This window comes from Scyliorhinus canicula, unplaced genomic scaffold (genome assembly GCF_902713615.1).
Source record: "Scyliorhinus canicula unplaced genomic scaffold, sScyCan1.1, whole genome shotgun sequence".
NCBI classification, from domain to species: domain Eukaryota; kingdom Metazoa; phylum Chordata; class Chondrichthyes; order Carcharhiniformes; family Scyliorhinidae; genus Scyliorhinus; species Scyliorhinus canicula.
This window is the reverse complement of record NW_024055437.1, coordinates 38,243-56,838: the sequence shown is the minus strand read 5'-3', so window position 1 is coordinate 56,838 and position 18,596 is coordinate 38,243. Positions and strand designations below refer to the sequence as shown.

At 50.1% G+C, this 18,596-nt stretch overlaps 1 protein-coding gene across 3 annotated transcripts; it reads left to right on the top strand.

Moving 5' to 3' along the window:
- Nucleotides 1-6,672: 6,672 nt before the first annotated feature.
- LOC119959409 (E3 ubiquitin-protein ligase CCNB1IP1-like) lies at nt 6,673-17,671 on the top strand. Of its 3 annotated transcripts, none has more exons than XM_038787694.1 (3): nt 6,673-6,969; nt 10,633-10,963; nt 17,156-17,671. In XM_038787694.1, exons 1-3 carry the CDS (start codon nt 6,673-6,675, stop codon nt 17,368-17,370), a joined length of 843 nt encoding a protein of 280 aa, XP_038643622.1. In that variant the 3' UTR covers nt 17,371-17,671. The 3 variants fall into 3 exon arrangements, with proteins under 3 accessions (XP_038643622.1, XP_038643621.1, XP_038643624.1); XM_038787693.1 differs by having other exon boundaries at nt 17,153-17,671; XM_038787696.1 differs by lacking the exon at nt 6,673-6,969 and adding an exon at nt 8,185-8,222 and having other exon boundaries at nt 17,153-17,671.
- Nucleotides 17,672-18,596: the final 925 nt, after the last annotated feature.

Sequence of the window (18,596 nt, the reverse complement as noted above, 5' to 3'; positions counted from 1 at the left end):
GCTGAGACACCGGCAGGTTCACACTGGGGAGAGATCATTCAGCTGCTCCATGTGTGGGAAGAGATTTGCTCGGTCATCCAATCTGCTGAGACACCAGCGAGTTCACAAGTCACTGCAGGGGTTAGATTCTGCTTTTGCTGCTGCTGTTAATACCATGCAGGACTGAACCATGTTTATTCTGTTATTAAGGAGGTTGGAGTGGGCACTTCGACAATCTCAGTGCAATTAGGCAGAATCAATATAATTTATGAAAGGGAAATCATGTTTGACTAATTTATTGGAGTTCTTTGAGGAAGTAACAAGCAATGTGGATAAAGGGGGACCTGTGGATGTGATGTATTTAGATTTCCAGCAGGCACTTGACAAGGTGCCATTTAATGTTCACTCCACAAAATAAAAGCCCATTGTGTAGCTGGTAACAGCATGGACAGAGGATTGGTTAGCGAATAGGAAACATTGTGGAGGTAAAAACGAGTCATTTTTGATGTAACCTGTGGAGTGCCACAGGGATCAGGACTGGAGGCTCAACTATTTTCAGGACTTAGTTGACAGGATCAAAAGTACTGTTGCAAAATTTGCTGTTGCGACAAAGGTATGGAGTAAGATAAGTTGTGAGTGACCATAAGGAGTCTGTAAAGGGTGCAGATAGGGTAAATAAGTGAGCTACAATTTGGCAGATTGAACACAGTGTGAGGAAATGTGAACTTGTTCACTTTTGCAGGAAGAATAAAAAAGCAACATATTGGATTTAATTTATTTACTGTCACGTGTAACGAGGTACAGTGAAAAATATTGCTCTACGCACAGCTCAGGTAGATCATTCCATACATGAAAATAAAATGCATACGGCAAACATAAAATACACAATGTAAATACATAGACACAAACATAGGGTGAAGCATACGGAGTGTAGTATTACTCAGTAGAGAAGATGTGTGAAGAGAATGTAAAAGAGAAAGGTTAGTGATAGTGTTAGTGTTAGAATTAAGTTTTAAGAGATTAGTATGATTATCGGTGATGTAAGAAGTGGATCTGTGTGAGAGAGCTCGCAGAGAGTCGCCACACTCCGGCACCATCTTGCATTGCTTATTTAAATACACAGAGATTGTAGCTCCGAGGTACAGAGAGATCTGGGTGTATTGATACATGAATCAGGATCAGTTACTCTGCAGATACAGTACATGATCGAGAAGGTAAAGGGAATGTTGCTGTTTATTGCAAGGGGAAAGTACTGCAGTTGTACAGGGTATTGGTGAGACCACATCCAAAGTACTGTGTACGGTTTTGGTCTCCTTCTTTCAGAAAGGACATAATTTAATTCAAAACTGGTCAGAGACGGTTTACTTGACTGGGTGAGGAGTTATCATAGGAGGAAAACTTGGCGAAGCTGTGACTGTATCCACTTGAGTTTGGAAGAATGAGAGGGGATCTGATTGAACCATATGGGGCTGGATTCTCCCATTCTGGGGTTATAGCCCCACGCCGGTGTGGGAACGGTGGCATTTTACACCAGACAAAATGGTGTAAAAGGTTACAGATTCGCCGTTTTGCTGGGGGCTAGCATGTCGGCTGCGTAGAGCACCCGGCTCTAGCTGCCAATATGCCCTGGAGAATTGCCGGGTCTGTGGCCGCACATGCGCTTGGCGGCCCCTGAGCGGCCGCGCTGTGCTACATGGCAGAGGCCACTCGTGGACCCGGCCTGCAAAATAATGCCCCCCCCCTTTGGTTGGCTCGCACGTCCCGGACCACCCCCACAGTGCCCCCAGCCCCAAATAAAGAATTCCCTGCCCATGGATCAGCCCTCTCCTGACTGTGGCGGCGCTGGACTAAGTCCGCAGCTGCCATGCCGAGTTCCCGACAGGATGGGACCACACGCGACCCACACCGTCGGGAACTTGGCTGGTCGGGGGTGGAGCATCCGGAGGCAGATCTCAGGCAAAATTCTGAGGCCATCGATACATGGGGTACCATTGTGATTTAAACAGTGATTGATAAAGGTTCAGCATAACTTACCTGCTTTAAAAAAAAATAAATTTAGAGTACCAAACTCATTTTTTCCAATTAAGTGGCAATTTAACATGGTCAATCCCCCTACCCTGCACATCTTTGGGTTGTGGGGGTGTAACCCACGCAGACAAGGGGAGAACGTGCAAATTCCAAATGGACAGTGACCCAGAGCCCGGATCGAACCTGGGACCTCAGCGTCGTAAGGCAGAATGCTAACCACTGTGCCACCGTGCTGCCCGCCTTACCTGCTTTTAACTCAACGACTCTACATGTTATCCGTGTCTGCGTGGGTTTCCTCCGCGTGTTCCGGTTTCCTCCCAAAAGTCCCGAAAGATGTGCTTGTTAGGTGAATTAGACATTCTGAATTCTTCCTCAGTGTACCCGAACAGGCGCCAGTATGTGGTGACGAGGGGATTTTCACAGTAACTTCATTGCAGTGTTAATGTAAGCCGACTTGTGACACTAATAAAGATTATTATTAATATCCACCTTGTTAATGTGCAAACAATTTTTAACTCTCTTTATTTCTTTAATATTAATCAGTATTGACGAGCTGTGGTGTAACCCTGTGTTTGGAGTTTGTCTCATGGTGGTAACATTGAACATCGAGGTGATAGAAGAACCCAGACCGTGGATATCTGAAGAATTATACCAAACTGCATTATGGGCTCAAAATGCAAAGTATGATGGTCAATTTAGTCAAGTCACAGCCTTTCCAGAATTAGCAATGGCTACAAATGAGTTGAATTGTGCAGGAGAACGTGCCTCAACCTGTGAGAAAGATGTGTTTGTTTGACGTGATAAAGGTGGTTGGAGCAGTCAATGCTTATGTAGTACATTGTATATCTTGTGTTGCCCTATTATGTATTTTCTTGTATTTTATTTAATTCCCTTTTCTTCCCATGTACTGAATGATCTGTTGAGCTGCTTTCAGAAAAATACTTTTCACTGTATCTTGGTACACGTGACAATAAACAAATCCATCCATCCATCCATCCATCTGTGGATTGATAACAGTGTCAGAGGTCACAAAGTAGAGTTAGGCTCACTCGATTCGTTCAGACATCACCTTGTAAGAGGCCCAGGACATAAGAACAATGGAGAAGACAATGATGTCATTGAAAACCAATTAAATGGGCTTAAAACAGGTCTTACCTAATAGTTTTTATTCCTTTACCGAGGTCAAAGCCCACATCCCGTTAATGAATGAAACAAAGGTGTGTGTCTCTATGTAAGTCAGCATTTATTGCCCATCCCTAATTGCCCTTGAGAAGGTGGTGGGGAGCTGACTTCTTGAACTGCTGCAGTCCCTATGGTATCACCCACAGTGCGGTTAGGGAGGAAGTACCAGGATTCTGACCCAGGGACAGTGAAGGAACGGCGATATATTTCCACAGCAAGATGGTGAGTGTTACAATCCCAGTGATGTAATAACTGAATGGGAAGATCCCAGAATGGGAACCCTGGCTCAAAAGACTCTAACTTTGTTTAGAAAATGTGAAGCAACAGAGTCACAGGATTGCCAATTAGCTTTCAAAAACAAACATTTATTAAACATGAAAAGTCTGGCTATGATACAAAATTCCTTCACTCCTACTTATCTTCACAAACGTGCACAAATTTCAAGGACAACACAGGTTACTACATATCTTTTGCTTTAATGTTCTCAGTGGACACACAGTCCCTTTAAACCCATAGGTTGACCATGATCAGACAACCCCCCCCCCCCGCCCCCCCCCCACTCATTTCTCGAGTTGGAGGGGAATTTGGCCACACAGTCATAGGTGTGTAAGGAGTATAGTGGGTGCTCTAAGTTGCCTATCCTCACTGATTGTGGCCTGTGGGATAGAAAGTTCAGGATCCAGTCGCAGAGAGAGGAGCCAAGGCCAAGGCCACGGAGTTTGGAGATGGGTTTTGTCAGAATGATGGTGCTGAAGGCTGAGCTTCAGTCGATAAATAGGGAGTGGGAAATAGGTGTCTCTGGCTCTTCCAGGGTAGAGTGCAGGATGAAATGTGAAGTAATGGATTCTGGTCAGAAGAACGGGTCCAGTTCTGAAGGGAGGGCCTTGTAGTGAGGGGAGTAGCATCCCTGCCTCTACAGGCACAAGTTCTGTGTTTGAATCCCACCCCAGGACTTGGTGACCAAGCAAGGCGTGTTCGCAAGGCGACCAAAAGAGGGTGAGTGTCAACCTGCGCAACGTTTACGAACACGCCAATAACAGATGGTAAGAGCAGGAGAGGTTCCCGGTGTCGTGTTATGTACTCTGGGAAAACACGGGCTGCAACTGGATGCAGCTTTCACCAAAAGATACTCCAGACTTTGAAGTTAGTTCAGTCTGATTTATTGAACCTGTCGCACAGTTAGCATAGTTCTCTATGAGTTCGACTCTCTGCTAACCTGAGTGTGGTTACTCTGTCTGACTGAACCAGACTACCTCTTAGCGACGTGCTGGAGGTGTGATACTGTACATACACCCTGACTCACTCTGTCTATGTTCATCGCTGGAAAGAGGCGGAGTGTGAGTGTCTCGTGCCTTTTATCGTCAGATCCCACCCCTAAGTGTCCTGCCTGCTCATTGGGCATGTCCTGGTCTCTGTGTTCATTAGCTGCCTGTCTGTATATCATTATCTGCATATCATGACATCTCCCCTTTTTTTATGTTTTGTTGGCACATGTGACCATACTTACATGTGGTGGCATATATTAACATATTTACAAGCGGTGGCATATGTGAACGTATTTACATGTGAAGACAGTTGTCTAATGTGAGAAAACAGAACATAGCAAACAAAACAAATGTTCATAAGTCCAGTCTCTTTGGCTGGCGTCTGATCCTGGTTGACCGCCAGAGAAAGGTGGTGGTGGGGACGACGGTGCCTTGACTGGTGGGATGGAAGCCTGTCCGATGGCCTCGTGAGTCGAGGTATCAGGAGGTGGCAAAACAACGGACGGAAACGGAGAAGAAAGCGGTTGCGGGCAGGCAACTTTGCGCAGTGTCCGTCTGTTTCGACGCACAACAGAACCTGCTCATTGGGCATGTCCTGTTCTCTGTGTTCATCAGCTGCCTGTCTGTAAATCATTATCTGCATGTCTGCATATCATGACACCTGGTTGATCACAGTGGTGCCCCAAACAAAATAAAGGACCCCGGCGACAGACTCGCGACCGGCTCCGGGGATTAATAGCCACGGAAACGTGCCTCGGTGCTCAACCGGTTGCCTAGTTGCCGTCGAGAAGGTGGCGGTGGACCGCCATCTTGAAACGCTGCTGTCCCACATGGTGTAGGTCCGCCCACTGTGCTGGTGGGGGGGGGGGGGGGCAGTGGATATAGGAACAGACATCGTTGAGGGCAGTTGAGAGTTTGGGGGGACAAAACATTGGGAATGTTCGGGTGGGGGGATAGACAGAGTGGATAGTCAGAGGCTTTTCCCCAAGAGTAGAGGGGTCAATTACAAGGGGGCAGAGGTTTAAGATGTGAGGGGCAAGGTTTAGAGGAGATGTACGAGGCATGTTTTTTACACAGAGGGTAGTGGGTGCCTGGAACTCGCTGCCGGAGGAGATGGTGGAAGCAGGGACAACAGTGACGTTTAAGGGGCACCTTGACAAATACATGAATAGGATGGGAATAGAGGGATACAGACCCAGGAAGTGTAGAAGATTGTAGTTTAGATGGGCAGCATGGTCGGGCCGAAGGGCCTGTTCCTGTGCTGTACTTTTCTTTCTTCTTTGTGATAATCGCTTATTGTCACGAGTAGACTTCAATTAAGTTTCTGTGAAAAGCCCCTAGTCGCCACATTCCGGTGCCTGTTCGGGGAGGCCGGTATGGGAATTGAACCTGCGCCACTGGCCTTGTTCTGCATTACAAGCCAGCTGTTTACCCCACTGTGCTAAACCAGCCCCTATGGCTGCTGGAGAGCACTGTTGATGACTTCTTTCATCACTTTGCTGATAATGGAGGTTAGGCTAATGGAGGGGGTGGGGGAGGGGGAGCTAATTATCCTGTTTCTTGAGTACAGGACAGGCCTGGGGAATTTCCCCCATACAATGGGTTAACACTGCAACCTCACAGCCACAAGGCCAGGGCTGGATTCCTGGCTTGGGTTATAGGGGGCGGGGCTGAGGTACAGGGGGCTGGGGGCAGAGGGGGTGGGGCCAGTGTGGCTGGGCTACATGGGGCGGGGGCTGGGGCGGGCCTGAGGTTACAGGGGGCGGGGCCGGGCTCAGTGGGCGGCGCCAGCCCCAGGGGGCTGTCCCTGCTTCCCGCCATGGCGCTGTGTGAGGACTCTCTCCTCTCTAACCGCTGCCGGGCTCGGGGGATGCAGCTGGCGGCGGAGCCTGGTTCCCGCCATGGCGCTCTGTGAGGACTCTCTCCTCTGTAACCTGCTCGGGTGCCGGGGGGCGGAGCTGGGCTCAGTGGGAGGGGCCAACCCAGGGAGCGGGGCCTGGTTCCCGCCATGGCGCTGTGTGAGGACTCCCTCCTTTGTGACCTGCCCGGCTGCCGGAAGGCGGGGCGGGGCTGGGCTCAGTGCGCAGGGCGGGGGGCGGGGTCTGGTTCCCGCCATGTCGCTGTGTGAGGACTCCCTCTGTGACCTGCCCGGCTGCCTGGGGGCGGGGCCGGGCTCAGGGGGCGGGGCCAGCCCAGGGGGCGGGGCCTGGTTCCCACCATGGCGCTGTGTGACGACTCCCTCCTCTGTAACCTGCCCGGCTGCCGCTCCCGCCTGTCCGGCTTCGCCTGGGTCACCGCCTGTTCGCACGTGTTCTGTGACCAGCACGGCAGCGGGCAGTTCAGCCGCTCCCCGGCCCTGTGCCCGGCCTGTGGCACCGCCCTGTCCGGCAAACGGGACATTGTCCGAACCGACCTCAACCCGCCCGAGGACTACAAAGGCATGGTGCTGTCCGGCCTCCGGCCACACACCGTGCTGGAGATCGCCGGCCGGGCACTGGCCTTCTGGGGCTACCAGGTCAGCATCCAGCACCCACCCAGCACCCTGGGGTGCCCAGCACCCATCCAGCACCCCGGGGTGCTGTCTGGCCTCCGGCCACACACCATGCTAGAGATCGCTGGCCGGGCACTGGCCTTCTGGAGCTACCAGGTCAGCACCCCGGGGTGCCCCCACACCCAGCACTCACCCAGCACCCTGGGGTGCTGTCCGGCCTCTGGCCACACACCGTGCTGGAGATCGCCGGCCGGGCACTGGCCTTCTGGGGCTACCAGGTCAGCACTACCAGGTTGCCCCTCCCACCCAGCACCCCGGGGTGGCCAGCATCTACCCAGCACCCCGGGCTGCTGTCTGGCCTCCGGCCACACACTCTGCTGGAGATCGCCGGCTGGGGCTACCAGGTTAGCACCCCGGGGTGCCCCCCACCCAGAACCCCGGGGTGCCCCACACCCAACACCCCAGGGAGCCCTCCCCCATCTGCCCGTCGCAGGGTGCTGATGTCTCCCCGTCCTTGGGAGTCAATACCCCACACCCAACAACTCCCCTTGTGCCCCCCTCCCAGGCTACTGAACCCCTTCCTCCCCAAGCCCCTCCGCTCCCGCCCCCGATCACCCAATAACGGGGAGAGCGCGATTCGATTCTGTTTGCGATACCGCATGGGGGAACTGGATGACAAAGGGGATGGATCAACGGTAGACAGCGGCACACGGTTTTGTCCCTGTGCCACCTGAAGCACTGGGCTCGGTTCATGGGCACCCCCTCCCTGAGTTGTGGTATTGTTGGTGGAGGAGGGTGGGGTGAGGAACGGATATAGGGCAGATTCCCGACAGGCCGAGGTTCATACTCTTTCCGGTGTAGGAGAATAAACGGCAACCCAGAGGAGGAATCTAGTCCACGTCTACTTTGTCAAAACCTTTTATCATCTTACACATGTCAATTAGATCTCCTCTGCTTCTTCTGAACTTGAGACAGTGTCAGCCTAAACTGCTCATAAGACAAACCCCTCATCTCAGCAATCAATCTAGTGAACCTCCTCTGTACTGCCTCTCACACAACTACATCCCTCCTCAAATAAGGGGATCAAAACTGTACTCCAGATGCGGTCTCCCCAATGCCCTGTACAGTTGTAGCAACAACCCCCGACTTTTATACTCTATCCCTCAAGCTATTGTTATGGGCCAGGGATTAGAGAACCCCAAAGTGTATCATGGAGTTCACCTGACCCACAACTTTTACTAGATTGTGGTATGAGGAGCACACAGCCCACTCCACAGGTGAGGTACAGCAGAAATGGAAAAGTATTTTTTAAAGCAAAACAATGCTTATTCTATGAACTCACCTTTTAAAAACATACAGTGAACATCATAGCAACCATTAATTCAAATACAACCCCCAAAGAATACAACACTAAATAATCCTTTAAGCTTTCCATTTAACATCCATAAGACTTAAAACACCTTTTACCAGAAGCACATCAGGTTAAAGTCACTACTGTTATTAGTTTTAAATCACCAGGATTGATTTACAGCCTTTAGATTACAGAGAGAGATTCATACCCCTTCTGTCTGCGACTGCAGCTATCCAGCTCTGAAAGGGAAACTACAACACACCCTGCAGCAAACAACCTAAAATGAAAGTAAAAAGCTGACAGACAGCCCAGCTCCACCCACTCTCTGACATCACTGCAGTAGTAAAAACCCATTTCTTCAAGGTACTCTCACTAGATATTTATAAACACACCCATTTATAAACACCCATTTTTTTTTTTAAAATTTTGATTACCCAATTATTTTTTCTATTAAGGGGCAATTTAGCGTGGCCAATCCACCTACTCTGCACATTTTTGGGTTGTGGGGGCGAAACCCACGCAGACACGGGGAGAACGTGCAAACTCCACACGGACAGTGACCCAGAGCCGGGATCGAACCTGGGACCTCAGCGCCGTGAGGAGGTTGTGCTAACCACTAGGCCACCGTGCTGCCCTTAAAACACCCATTTTTTAAAGGTACTGTCACTACAGATATTTATATACACACCCATTTATAAACACCCATTTCTTAAAGGTACTCTCACTACAGATATTTGTATACACACCCATTAATCAACACCCATTTCTTAAAGGTACTCTCACATGAAACCTTCCCCCAAAAAGAAACCTTCAACTCTAAGATGGTTTCATTTTTCACCTTTTCACCATCCTTTAAGCAATGCACACAGAAAATATACTTTATCGTTTCAAAAACACACGCAAACAGGTATAATGATATAGTCAGTTTTTGCCCCCGTTCTTCTTCCCCCAATTGAAATCCTTCTTGATTGAGAGTCTCTTTGAACAAGGAGGTCTCTATACGATCCCTTTGTGTCCGCCAATTGTAACTGTTGTGTTTCATGGCCATTTTCTGAAGTTCAAATCTCTCTCGATCTTTTTCCCTGATCTGTATCTCCCTTTCTCTTTCTTTTTGTTCTGCTGGGGCTATTCTTTCTGTTTTCCTCTCTCTCTTTTTCCTCTCTCTCTCTTCTCTCACATGACATTACAAAGGCTAGAATCCCACTTGCCTTCCATATTCCCTGCTGTACCGACGTGCTAATTTCCTGCGATTGATGCACGAGTACACCCAGATCCCTCTCCAACGAAACACTTTGAAGTGTCTCTGCATTGATAATAAATTGCCTTTCCATCTTTCTGTCCAAAATGGATAACCTCATACTCATCCACATGAAACTCCGTCTACCACATTGGCCCAATCACCTAACCTATCTACAACCATTTGTATTATTTCCTCATTGCAAAGGTGTCAACTATCTACCTTATCGATCGATGCTCCTCATTATTTTATAGACCTCTATAAGATCGCCCCGAAGCCTCCTACGCTCCAGGAAAAAAGTCCCAGCCCATCCACCCTCTCCTTATCACTCAGACCATCAAGTCCTGGTCGCATCCTCGTAAATCTCTTCCACACTCTTCCTCGTCTAACAATATCCTTCCTGTCATAGGGTGACCAGACCTGAACGCAACACTGTGGCTTCACTGCGCCAGGGTTCCGGGTTCGATTCCCCGCTGGGACGCTGTCTGTGCGGAGTCTGCACGTTCTCCCCCGTGTCTGCGTGGATTTCCTCCAGGTGCTACGGTTTCCTCACACAGTCCAAAGACGTGCAGGTTAGATGGATTGGACTTGCTAAATTGTCCCTCAGTATCCAAAAAAGGTTAGGGGGAAGGGGGTTATTAGGTTACGGGGATAGGGTGGATGTGAGGGCTTAAGTGGGTCAGTGCCGACTCCTTCTGCACTGTATGTTCTATGTTCAGGGATCTCTCACCCCACCCTCCCACATATAGACCACACACAGAACAGACAGTGCAGAAGGAGGCCATTAGACCCATGGACAACTTCAACAAGAAGTTATTTAGTTGTCCCGATTCTTGGGGAATGGTTTGAGGGGACTGGTATGGGGAAGGTGGATAAACACGAGAGAGTGAGGAAGAGAAGAATGTGGTGTTGGGGTGAGATGGAGAAGGGGGTAGCAGGAGTTGGGCTGAATGGCCTGTTTTGGTGGTGGCAGTCCGGTCTAATTCGATGATTTCAGTCCAGACGGGTCAGTTAGAGCTGCTTCCACTCTCCCCCCACCGATTCCATGGAATCCAGTCTCCGTTTGGCTGGGGCGAATTTTAACCTGCGGTTCTTTCAGATCCACCAGGAGCGGATGTACCAGGAGTCCGCCTACAGCAAAGCGGAGGGCCGGCTGAAGCAGATGGACAAACTCTACACTCAGCAGCTGCAAGGCAAGGACATGGAGGTGAGCAACAGCCGCAGCGAGGTGTCCTCGCTCAAGAAGATGCTGGAGGAGTACAAGAAGAAGTACAGCGAGGTGTCGGAGAAGCTGATGGACAGGAACCGGCAGTACCAGAAGCTGCAAGGCTTCTACGACAGCCTGCGCCTGCGCAGCATGGCCATGGTGGGCGGGGGCGATGCCCCGGCGGCAGTGGGCCCCGCCGGAGCCCTGTACGGCATGCCTTTAGGTACGAGCGCCGCAGTCACGTCCCACGGAAAACCCTCCTTGGCAACCCGCGTTCAGTTGCCCGTGCCATTTAGTCAACGTGACCTCGAGTGCTTTCGAGTTCCAGCCCGAAATCCCATCGGCCGTCACGTCCATGTCCTGGAGAAGACTTTTTTCTATCATCTCTGCTTTCGCCCACTGGAGATGTCAGTGTTCCTCCCCATTACCTGAGAACCGTAGAACCGCAACAGTGCTGTGGGAGGCCGTTCGGCCCATTGAGTCTGCAACGACCCTCGAAAAAAGCATCTTACCCAAGTCCACACCCCAACCCTATCCCCGTAACCCCACCTAACCTGCACATCATTGGACACTAAGAGACAATTTAGCATGGCCAATCCACCAAACCTGTATACCTCTGAACACTAAGAGGCAATTTAGCACGGCTAATCCACCTAACCTGCACATCTTTGGACACTAAGAGACAATTTAGCATGGCCAATCCACCTAACCTGCACATCTTTGGACACTAAGGGACAATTTAGCACGCCTTTCCACCTAACCTGCACATTTTTGGACACAAAGGGACAATTTAGCATGGCCAATCCACCTAACCTGCACATCTTTGGACACTAAGGGACAATTTAGCACGTCATTCCACCTAACCTGCACATCTTTGGACACAAAGGGACAATTTAGCATGGCCAAGCCACCTAACCTGTACATCTTTGGACACTAAGGGACAATTTAGCACGGCCAATCCCCCTAATCTGGACATCTTTGGACACAAAGGGACAATTTAGCACGGCCAATCCAATCCACCTATCCTGCACATCTTTGGAGTCTAAGGGACAATTTCACATGGCCAATCCACTTAACCTACACATCTTTGAACACTAAGGGACAATTTAGCACGGCCAATCCACCTAAACAGTACGTCTTTGAACACTGAGGGACAATTTAACACGGCCAATCCACCCAACCTACTCATCTTTGAACACTAAGGGACAACTTTGCACGGCCAATCCACCTATCCTGCATATCTTTGGAGACTAAGGGACAATTTCACATGGCCAATCCACTTAACCTACACATCTTTGAATACTAAGGGGCAATTTCACACGGTCAATCCCCCTAACCTGCATATCTTTCGTCACTAAGGGGCAATTTAGCCTTCCAATCCACCTAACCTGCACATCTTTGGACACGAAGGGACAATTTAGCCCGGCCAATCCACTTAACCTGCACATCTTTGGACACAAAGGGGCAATATAGCACGGCCATTCCACCTAACCTGCACATCTTTGGACACGAAGGGACAATTTAGCCCGGCCAATCCACTTAACCTGCACATCGTTAGACACTAAGGGACAATTTAGCATGGCCTGTCCACCTAAACTGCACATTGTTGGACACTAAGGGACAATTTAGCAGCGCCAATCCACCCAAACTGCACATCTTTGAACACTAAGAAGTGACAATTTAGCACGGCCAATCCCCCTAACCTGTACATCTTTGGACACTAATGGACAATTTAACACGGCCAATCCACCCAACCCTGTACATCTTTAGCCACTAAGGGACAATTTAGAACGGCCAATCCACTTATCCTGCGCATCTTTGGACACTAAGGGACAATTTCGCATGGCCAATCCACCTAACCTACACACCTTTGGAGACCAAGGGACAATTTAGCACGGCCAATCCACCTAACCTACACACCTTTGGAGACTAAGGGACAATTTAGCACGGCCAATCCACCTAACCTACACACCTTTGGAGACTAAGGGGCAATTTAGCACGGCCAATCCACCTAACCTGCACATCTTTGGACACTAAGGGACAATTTAACACGGCCAATCTACCTAACCTGCACAGCTGTGGAGACTAAGGGGCAATTTAGCACGGCCAATCCACCTAACCTACACACCTTTGGAGACTAAGGGGCAATTTAGCATGGCCAATCCACCTAACCTGCACATCTTTGGACACTAAGGGACAATTTAACATGGCCAATCCACCTAACCTGCACAGCTTTGACACTAAGGGACAATTTAGCACGGCCAATCCACCTAACGTGCACATCTTTGGACACTAAAGGATGATTTAGCACGGCCAATCTACCTAACCTGCACCTCTTTGACACTGAGGGACAATTTAGCACGGCCAATCTACCTAACCTACACATTTTTGGAGACTAAGGGACAATATCGCACGGCCAATCTATCTAACCTGCACCTCTTTGACACCGAGGGACAATTTAGCACGGCCAATCTACCTAACCTACACATCTTTGGAGACTAAGAGGCAATTTAGCAGGGCCAATTCACCTATCCTGCACATCTTTGGACACAAAGGGACAATTTAGCATGGCCAATCCACCTAACCTGCACATCTTTGGACACTAAGAGACAATTTAGCGTGGCCGATCCACCTAACCTGCACATCTTTGGTCACTAAGCAACAATTTAGCACGGCCAATCCACCTAACCTGCACATCTTTGGACACGAAGGGACAATTTAGCACGGCCAATCCACCTAACGTGCACATCTTTGGACACTAAAGGATGATTTAGCACGGCCAATCTACCTAACCTGCACATCTTTGGACACAAAGGGACAATTTATCATGGCCAATCTACCTAACCTACACATCTTTGGAGACTAAGGGACAATATCGCACGGCCAGTCTACCTAACCTGCACCTCTTTGACACTGAGGGACAATTTAGCACGGTCAATCTACCTGACCTACACATCTTTGGAGACTAAGAGGCAATTTAGCAGGGCCAATTCACCTATCCTGCACATCTTTGGACACAAAGGGACAATTTAGCATGGCCAATCCACCTAACCTGCACATCTTTGGACACTAAGAGACAATTTAGCGTGGCCGATCCACCTAACCTGCACATCTTTGGTCACTAAGCAACAATTTAGCACGGCCAATCCACCTAACCTGCACATCTTTGGACACGAAGGGACAATTTAGCACGGCCAATCCACCTAACCTGCACATTTTTGGACACTCAGGGACAATTTAGCATGGTCAATCCACCTAACCTGCACATCTTTGGACACTAAGGGACAATTTAGCAGCGCCAATCCACCCAAACTGCACATCTTTGAACACTAAGAAGTGACAATTTAGCACGGCCAATCCCCCTAACCTGTACATCTTTGGACACTAATGGACAATTTAACACGGCCAATCCACCCAACCCTGTACATCTTTAGCCACTAAGGGACAATTTAGAACGGCCAATCCACTTATCCTGCGCATCTTTGGACACTAAGGGACAATTTCGCATGGCCAATCCACCTAACCTACACACCTTTGGAGACTAAGGGACAATTTAGCACGGCCAATCCACCTAACCTACACACCTTTGGAGACTAAGGGACAATTTAGCACGGCCAATCCACCTAACCTACACACCTTTGGAGACTAAGGGGCAATTTAGCATGGCCAATCCACCTAACCTGCACATCTTTGGACACTAAGGGACAATTTAACATGGCCAATCCACCTAACCTGCACAGCTTTGACACTAAGGGACAATTTAGCACGGCCAATCCACCTAACGTGCACATCTTTGGACACTAAAGGATGATTTAGCACGGCCAATCTACCTAACCTGCACCTCTTTGACACTGAGGGACAATTTAGCACGGCCAATCTACCTAACCTACACATCTTTGGAGACTAAGGGACAATATCGCACGGCCAATCTACCTAACCTGCACCTCTTTGACACCGAGGGACAATTTAGCACGGCCAATCTACCTAACCTACACATCTTTGGAGACTAAGAGGCAATTTAGCAGGGCCAATTCACCTATCCTGCACATCTTTGGACACAAAGGGACAATTTAGCATGGCCAATCCACCTAACCTGCACATCTTTGGACACAAAGGGACAATTTATCATGGCCAATCTACCTAACCTACACATCTTTGGAGACTAAGGGACAATATCGCACGGCCAGTCTACCTAACCTGCACCTCTTTGACACTGAGGGACAATTTAGCACGGTCAATCTACCTGACCTACACATTTTTGGAGACTAAGAGGCAATTTAGCAGGGCCAATTCACCTATCCTGCACATCTTTGGACACAAAGGGACAATTTAGCATGGCCAATCCACCTAACCTGCACATCTTTGGACACTAAGAGACAATTTAGCGTGGCCGATCCACCTAACCTGCACATCTTTGGTCACTAAGCAACAATTTAGCACGGCCAATCCACCTAACCTACACATCTTTGGACATTAAGGGACAATTTAGCCTGGCCAATCCCCCTAACCTGCACATTTTTGGACACGAAGGGACAATTTAGCACGGCCAATCCACCTAACCTGCACATCTTTGGACACTCAGGGACAATTTAGCATGGTCAATCCACCTAACCTGCACATCTTTGGACACTAAGGGACAATTTAGCCTGGCCAATCCCCCTAACCTGCACATCTTTGGACACGAAGGGACAATTTAGCACGGCCAATCCACCTAACCTGCATATCTTTGGACACTCAGGGACAATTTAGCATGGTCAATCCACCTAACCTGCACATCTTTGGACACTAAGGGACAATTTAGCCTCGCCAATCCCCCTAAACTGCACATCTTTGGACACTAAGGGACAATTTAGCATGGCCAATCCCCCTAACCAGAAAGCGCAATTCAGCGCGGTCAATCCCCCTAACCTGGACATCTTTGGATACTAAGGGGCAATTTAACACGGCCAATCCATCTAACCTGGACATCTTTGGACACGGAAGGGGCAATTTAGCACGGCCAATCTACCTATCCTGCACATCTTGGTCACTAAGCGCCAATTTAACATGGCCAATTCACGTAACGGTGCGGGGGGGAGTGGGATACGGACTAGACTGGCTGTGGAGAGGGGATCAGACTGGGTGTGGAGAGGGGATTAGCCTGGGTGTGGAGGGGGTCTTAGCCTGGGTGTGGAGAGGGGATTAGCCTGGGCGTGGAGAGAGGATTAGACTGGGTGTGTAGATGGGATTAGACTGGGTGTGGAGAGGGGATTAGACTGGGTGTGGAGAGGGGATTAGACTGGGTGTGGAGGGGAATTGACTGGGTGTGGAGAGCGGATTAGACTGGGTGTGGAGAGGGGAATAGACTGGGTGTGGAGAGGGGATTAGACTGGGTGTGGAGAGGGGATTAGACTGGGTGTGGAGAGGGGATTAGACTGGGTGTGGAGAGGGGATTAGCCTGGGTGTGGAGAGGGGAATAGATTGGGTGTGGAGAGGGGATTAGACTGGGTGTGGAGAGGGGATTAGACTGGGTGTGGAGGGGATTAGACTGGGTGTGGAGAGGGGATTAGACTGGGTGTGGAGAGGGGATTAGACTGAGTGTGGAGAGGGGATTAGACTGGGTGTGGAGAGGGAAATAGCCTGGGTGTGGAGAGGGGATTAGACTGGGTGTGGAGAGAGGATTAGACTGGGTGCGGAGAGGGGATTAGACTGGGTTGGAGAGGGGATTAGACTGGGTGTGGAGGGGATTAGACTGGGTGTGGAGGGGATTAGACTGGGTGTGGAGAGGGGATTAGATGGTGTGGAGAGGGGATTAGACTGGGTGTGGAGAGGGGATTAGACTGGGTGTGGAGAGGGGATTAGACTGGTTTGGAGAGGGGATTAGACTGGGTGTGGAGGGGATTAGACTGGGTGTGGAGGGGATTAGACTGGGTGTGGAGAGGGGATTAGATGGTGTGGAGAGGGGATTAGACTGGGTGTGGAGAGGGGATTAGACTGGGTGTGGAGAGGGGATTAGACTGGGTGTGGAGAGGGGATTAGACTGGGTGTGGATAGGGGATTAGACTGGGTGTGGAGAGGGGATTAGACTGGGTGTGGAGGGGAATTGACTGGGTGTGGAGAGGGGATTAGACTGGGTGTGGAGAGGGGATTAGCCTGGGTGTGGAGAGGGGATTAGACTGGGTGTGGAGAGGGGAGTAGACTGGGTGTGGAGAGGGGATTAGACTGGGTGTGGAGAGGGGATTAGACTGGGAGGGGAGAGGGGATTAGACTGGGTGTGGAGAGGGGATTAGACTGGGTGTGGAGGGGGGATTAGACTGGGTGTGGGGACTGGTTTAGACTCCACGCACAGAGGGGTGAGATTGGGTGCGGATAGAGGGATTAGCCTCCGTGCGGCATTAATGAAAATGCTGGTCACACGTTTGTTTCTCACCAGCAGGCAGGACCTCCCAGTTCGTTCCGATGGAGAATCCCCTGAGGGAGGAGTCCTCCGAGGGTGACTTCCGCCTTCGGCCGTCCTTCTTTGGCTCGCCGGCGCCCGATGGCCCATGGGGCTTTTTCGGCTTCTCTCCAGGTGAAGACCGGGCTCCACATCATCACCAGCCTCAGGGCCCCAATCCAGGGCCCTCCAGCTCCTTCAAGATGAAGATGTAATGGGCAGAGCGCGGGGCCGAGCGGTGGATGTTGTGAACCAGAGGGACATCCAGTCTCACTTCAGACGCAACGGAATCTAACCAGCGTGGCTGTCGGTAAACGTTTTGTGCCGGGTGGTGAGTCGCCTTTTGCTGACGGGCCATAACCTTTTGGTAGCAGCCAGCTCCCCTTGGCCTGTCTCCCCCATCCTCAGTAAGAATCTGTCAGAGCTGAGAATCATCCCTCAGGCTGACGGCCTTTCACCATGTTGCTTTGTTCTTTTAAGGGTTCAATGAATAAAAGTTTCTCTCTTCCAAGTGAATTCTGGTCTTCTCGTCATTTTACCTCCATGTCTGCAAACACCGTCTGCCCTCAAACCATCTCCAGAACCCGCCCAAGGAGGCACAGCATCAGAAGGCTCGGAATGAGGCCGTTCAGCTCATCCACAGAGGAAGTGCGACCCCTATTCATGCCAGGCCCCTCCTTTTGGCCGCCCCCAGGGACCTGCCGTTTTCTCGTCATGTGCTTTTTGAAACTACTTACTGAATCTGCTCCCGAGTGCCTCGTACGGCAGCACACCTCAGCTCAGCACAACAATCAACCTAATCCTTTTGAGGAAGGATGTGGAAGCTTTGGAAAAGGTGCAAAGGAGACTTACCAGGATGTTGCCTGGAATGGAGAGTAGGTCTTACGAGGAAAGGTTGAGGGTGCTAGGCCTTTTCTCATTCAAACGGAGAAGGATGAAGGGGCGACTTGATAGAGGTTTATAAGATGATCAGGGGAATAGATAGACAGTCAGAGACTTTTTCCCCGGGTGGAACAAACCATTACAAGGGGACATAAATTTATGGTGAATGGTGGAAGATATAGGGAGGATGTCAGAGGTAGGTTCTTTACCCAGAGAGCAGTGGGGGCATGGAATGCACTGCCTGTGGAAGTAGTTGAGTCGGAAACATTCGGGACCTTCAAGCGGCCATTGGATAGGTACATGGATTAGGATAGAATTATGGAGTGTAGATTAATTTGTTCTTAAGGGCAGCACGGTAGCATTGTGGATATCACAATTGCTTCACAGCTCCAGGGTCCCAGGTTCAATTCCGGCTTGGGTCACTGTCTGTGTGGAGTCTGCACATCCTCCACATGTGTGCGTGGGTTTCCTCCGGGAACTCCCGTTTCCTCCCACAGTCCAAAGATGTGCAGGTTGGGTGGATTGGCCGTGATAAATTGCCCTTAGTGTCCAAAATTCT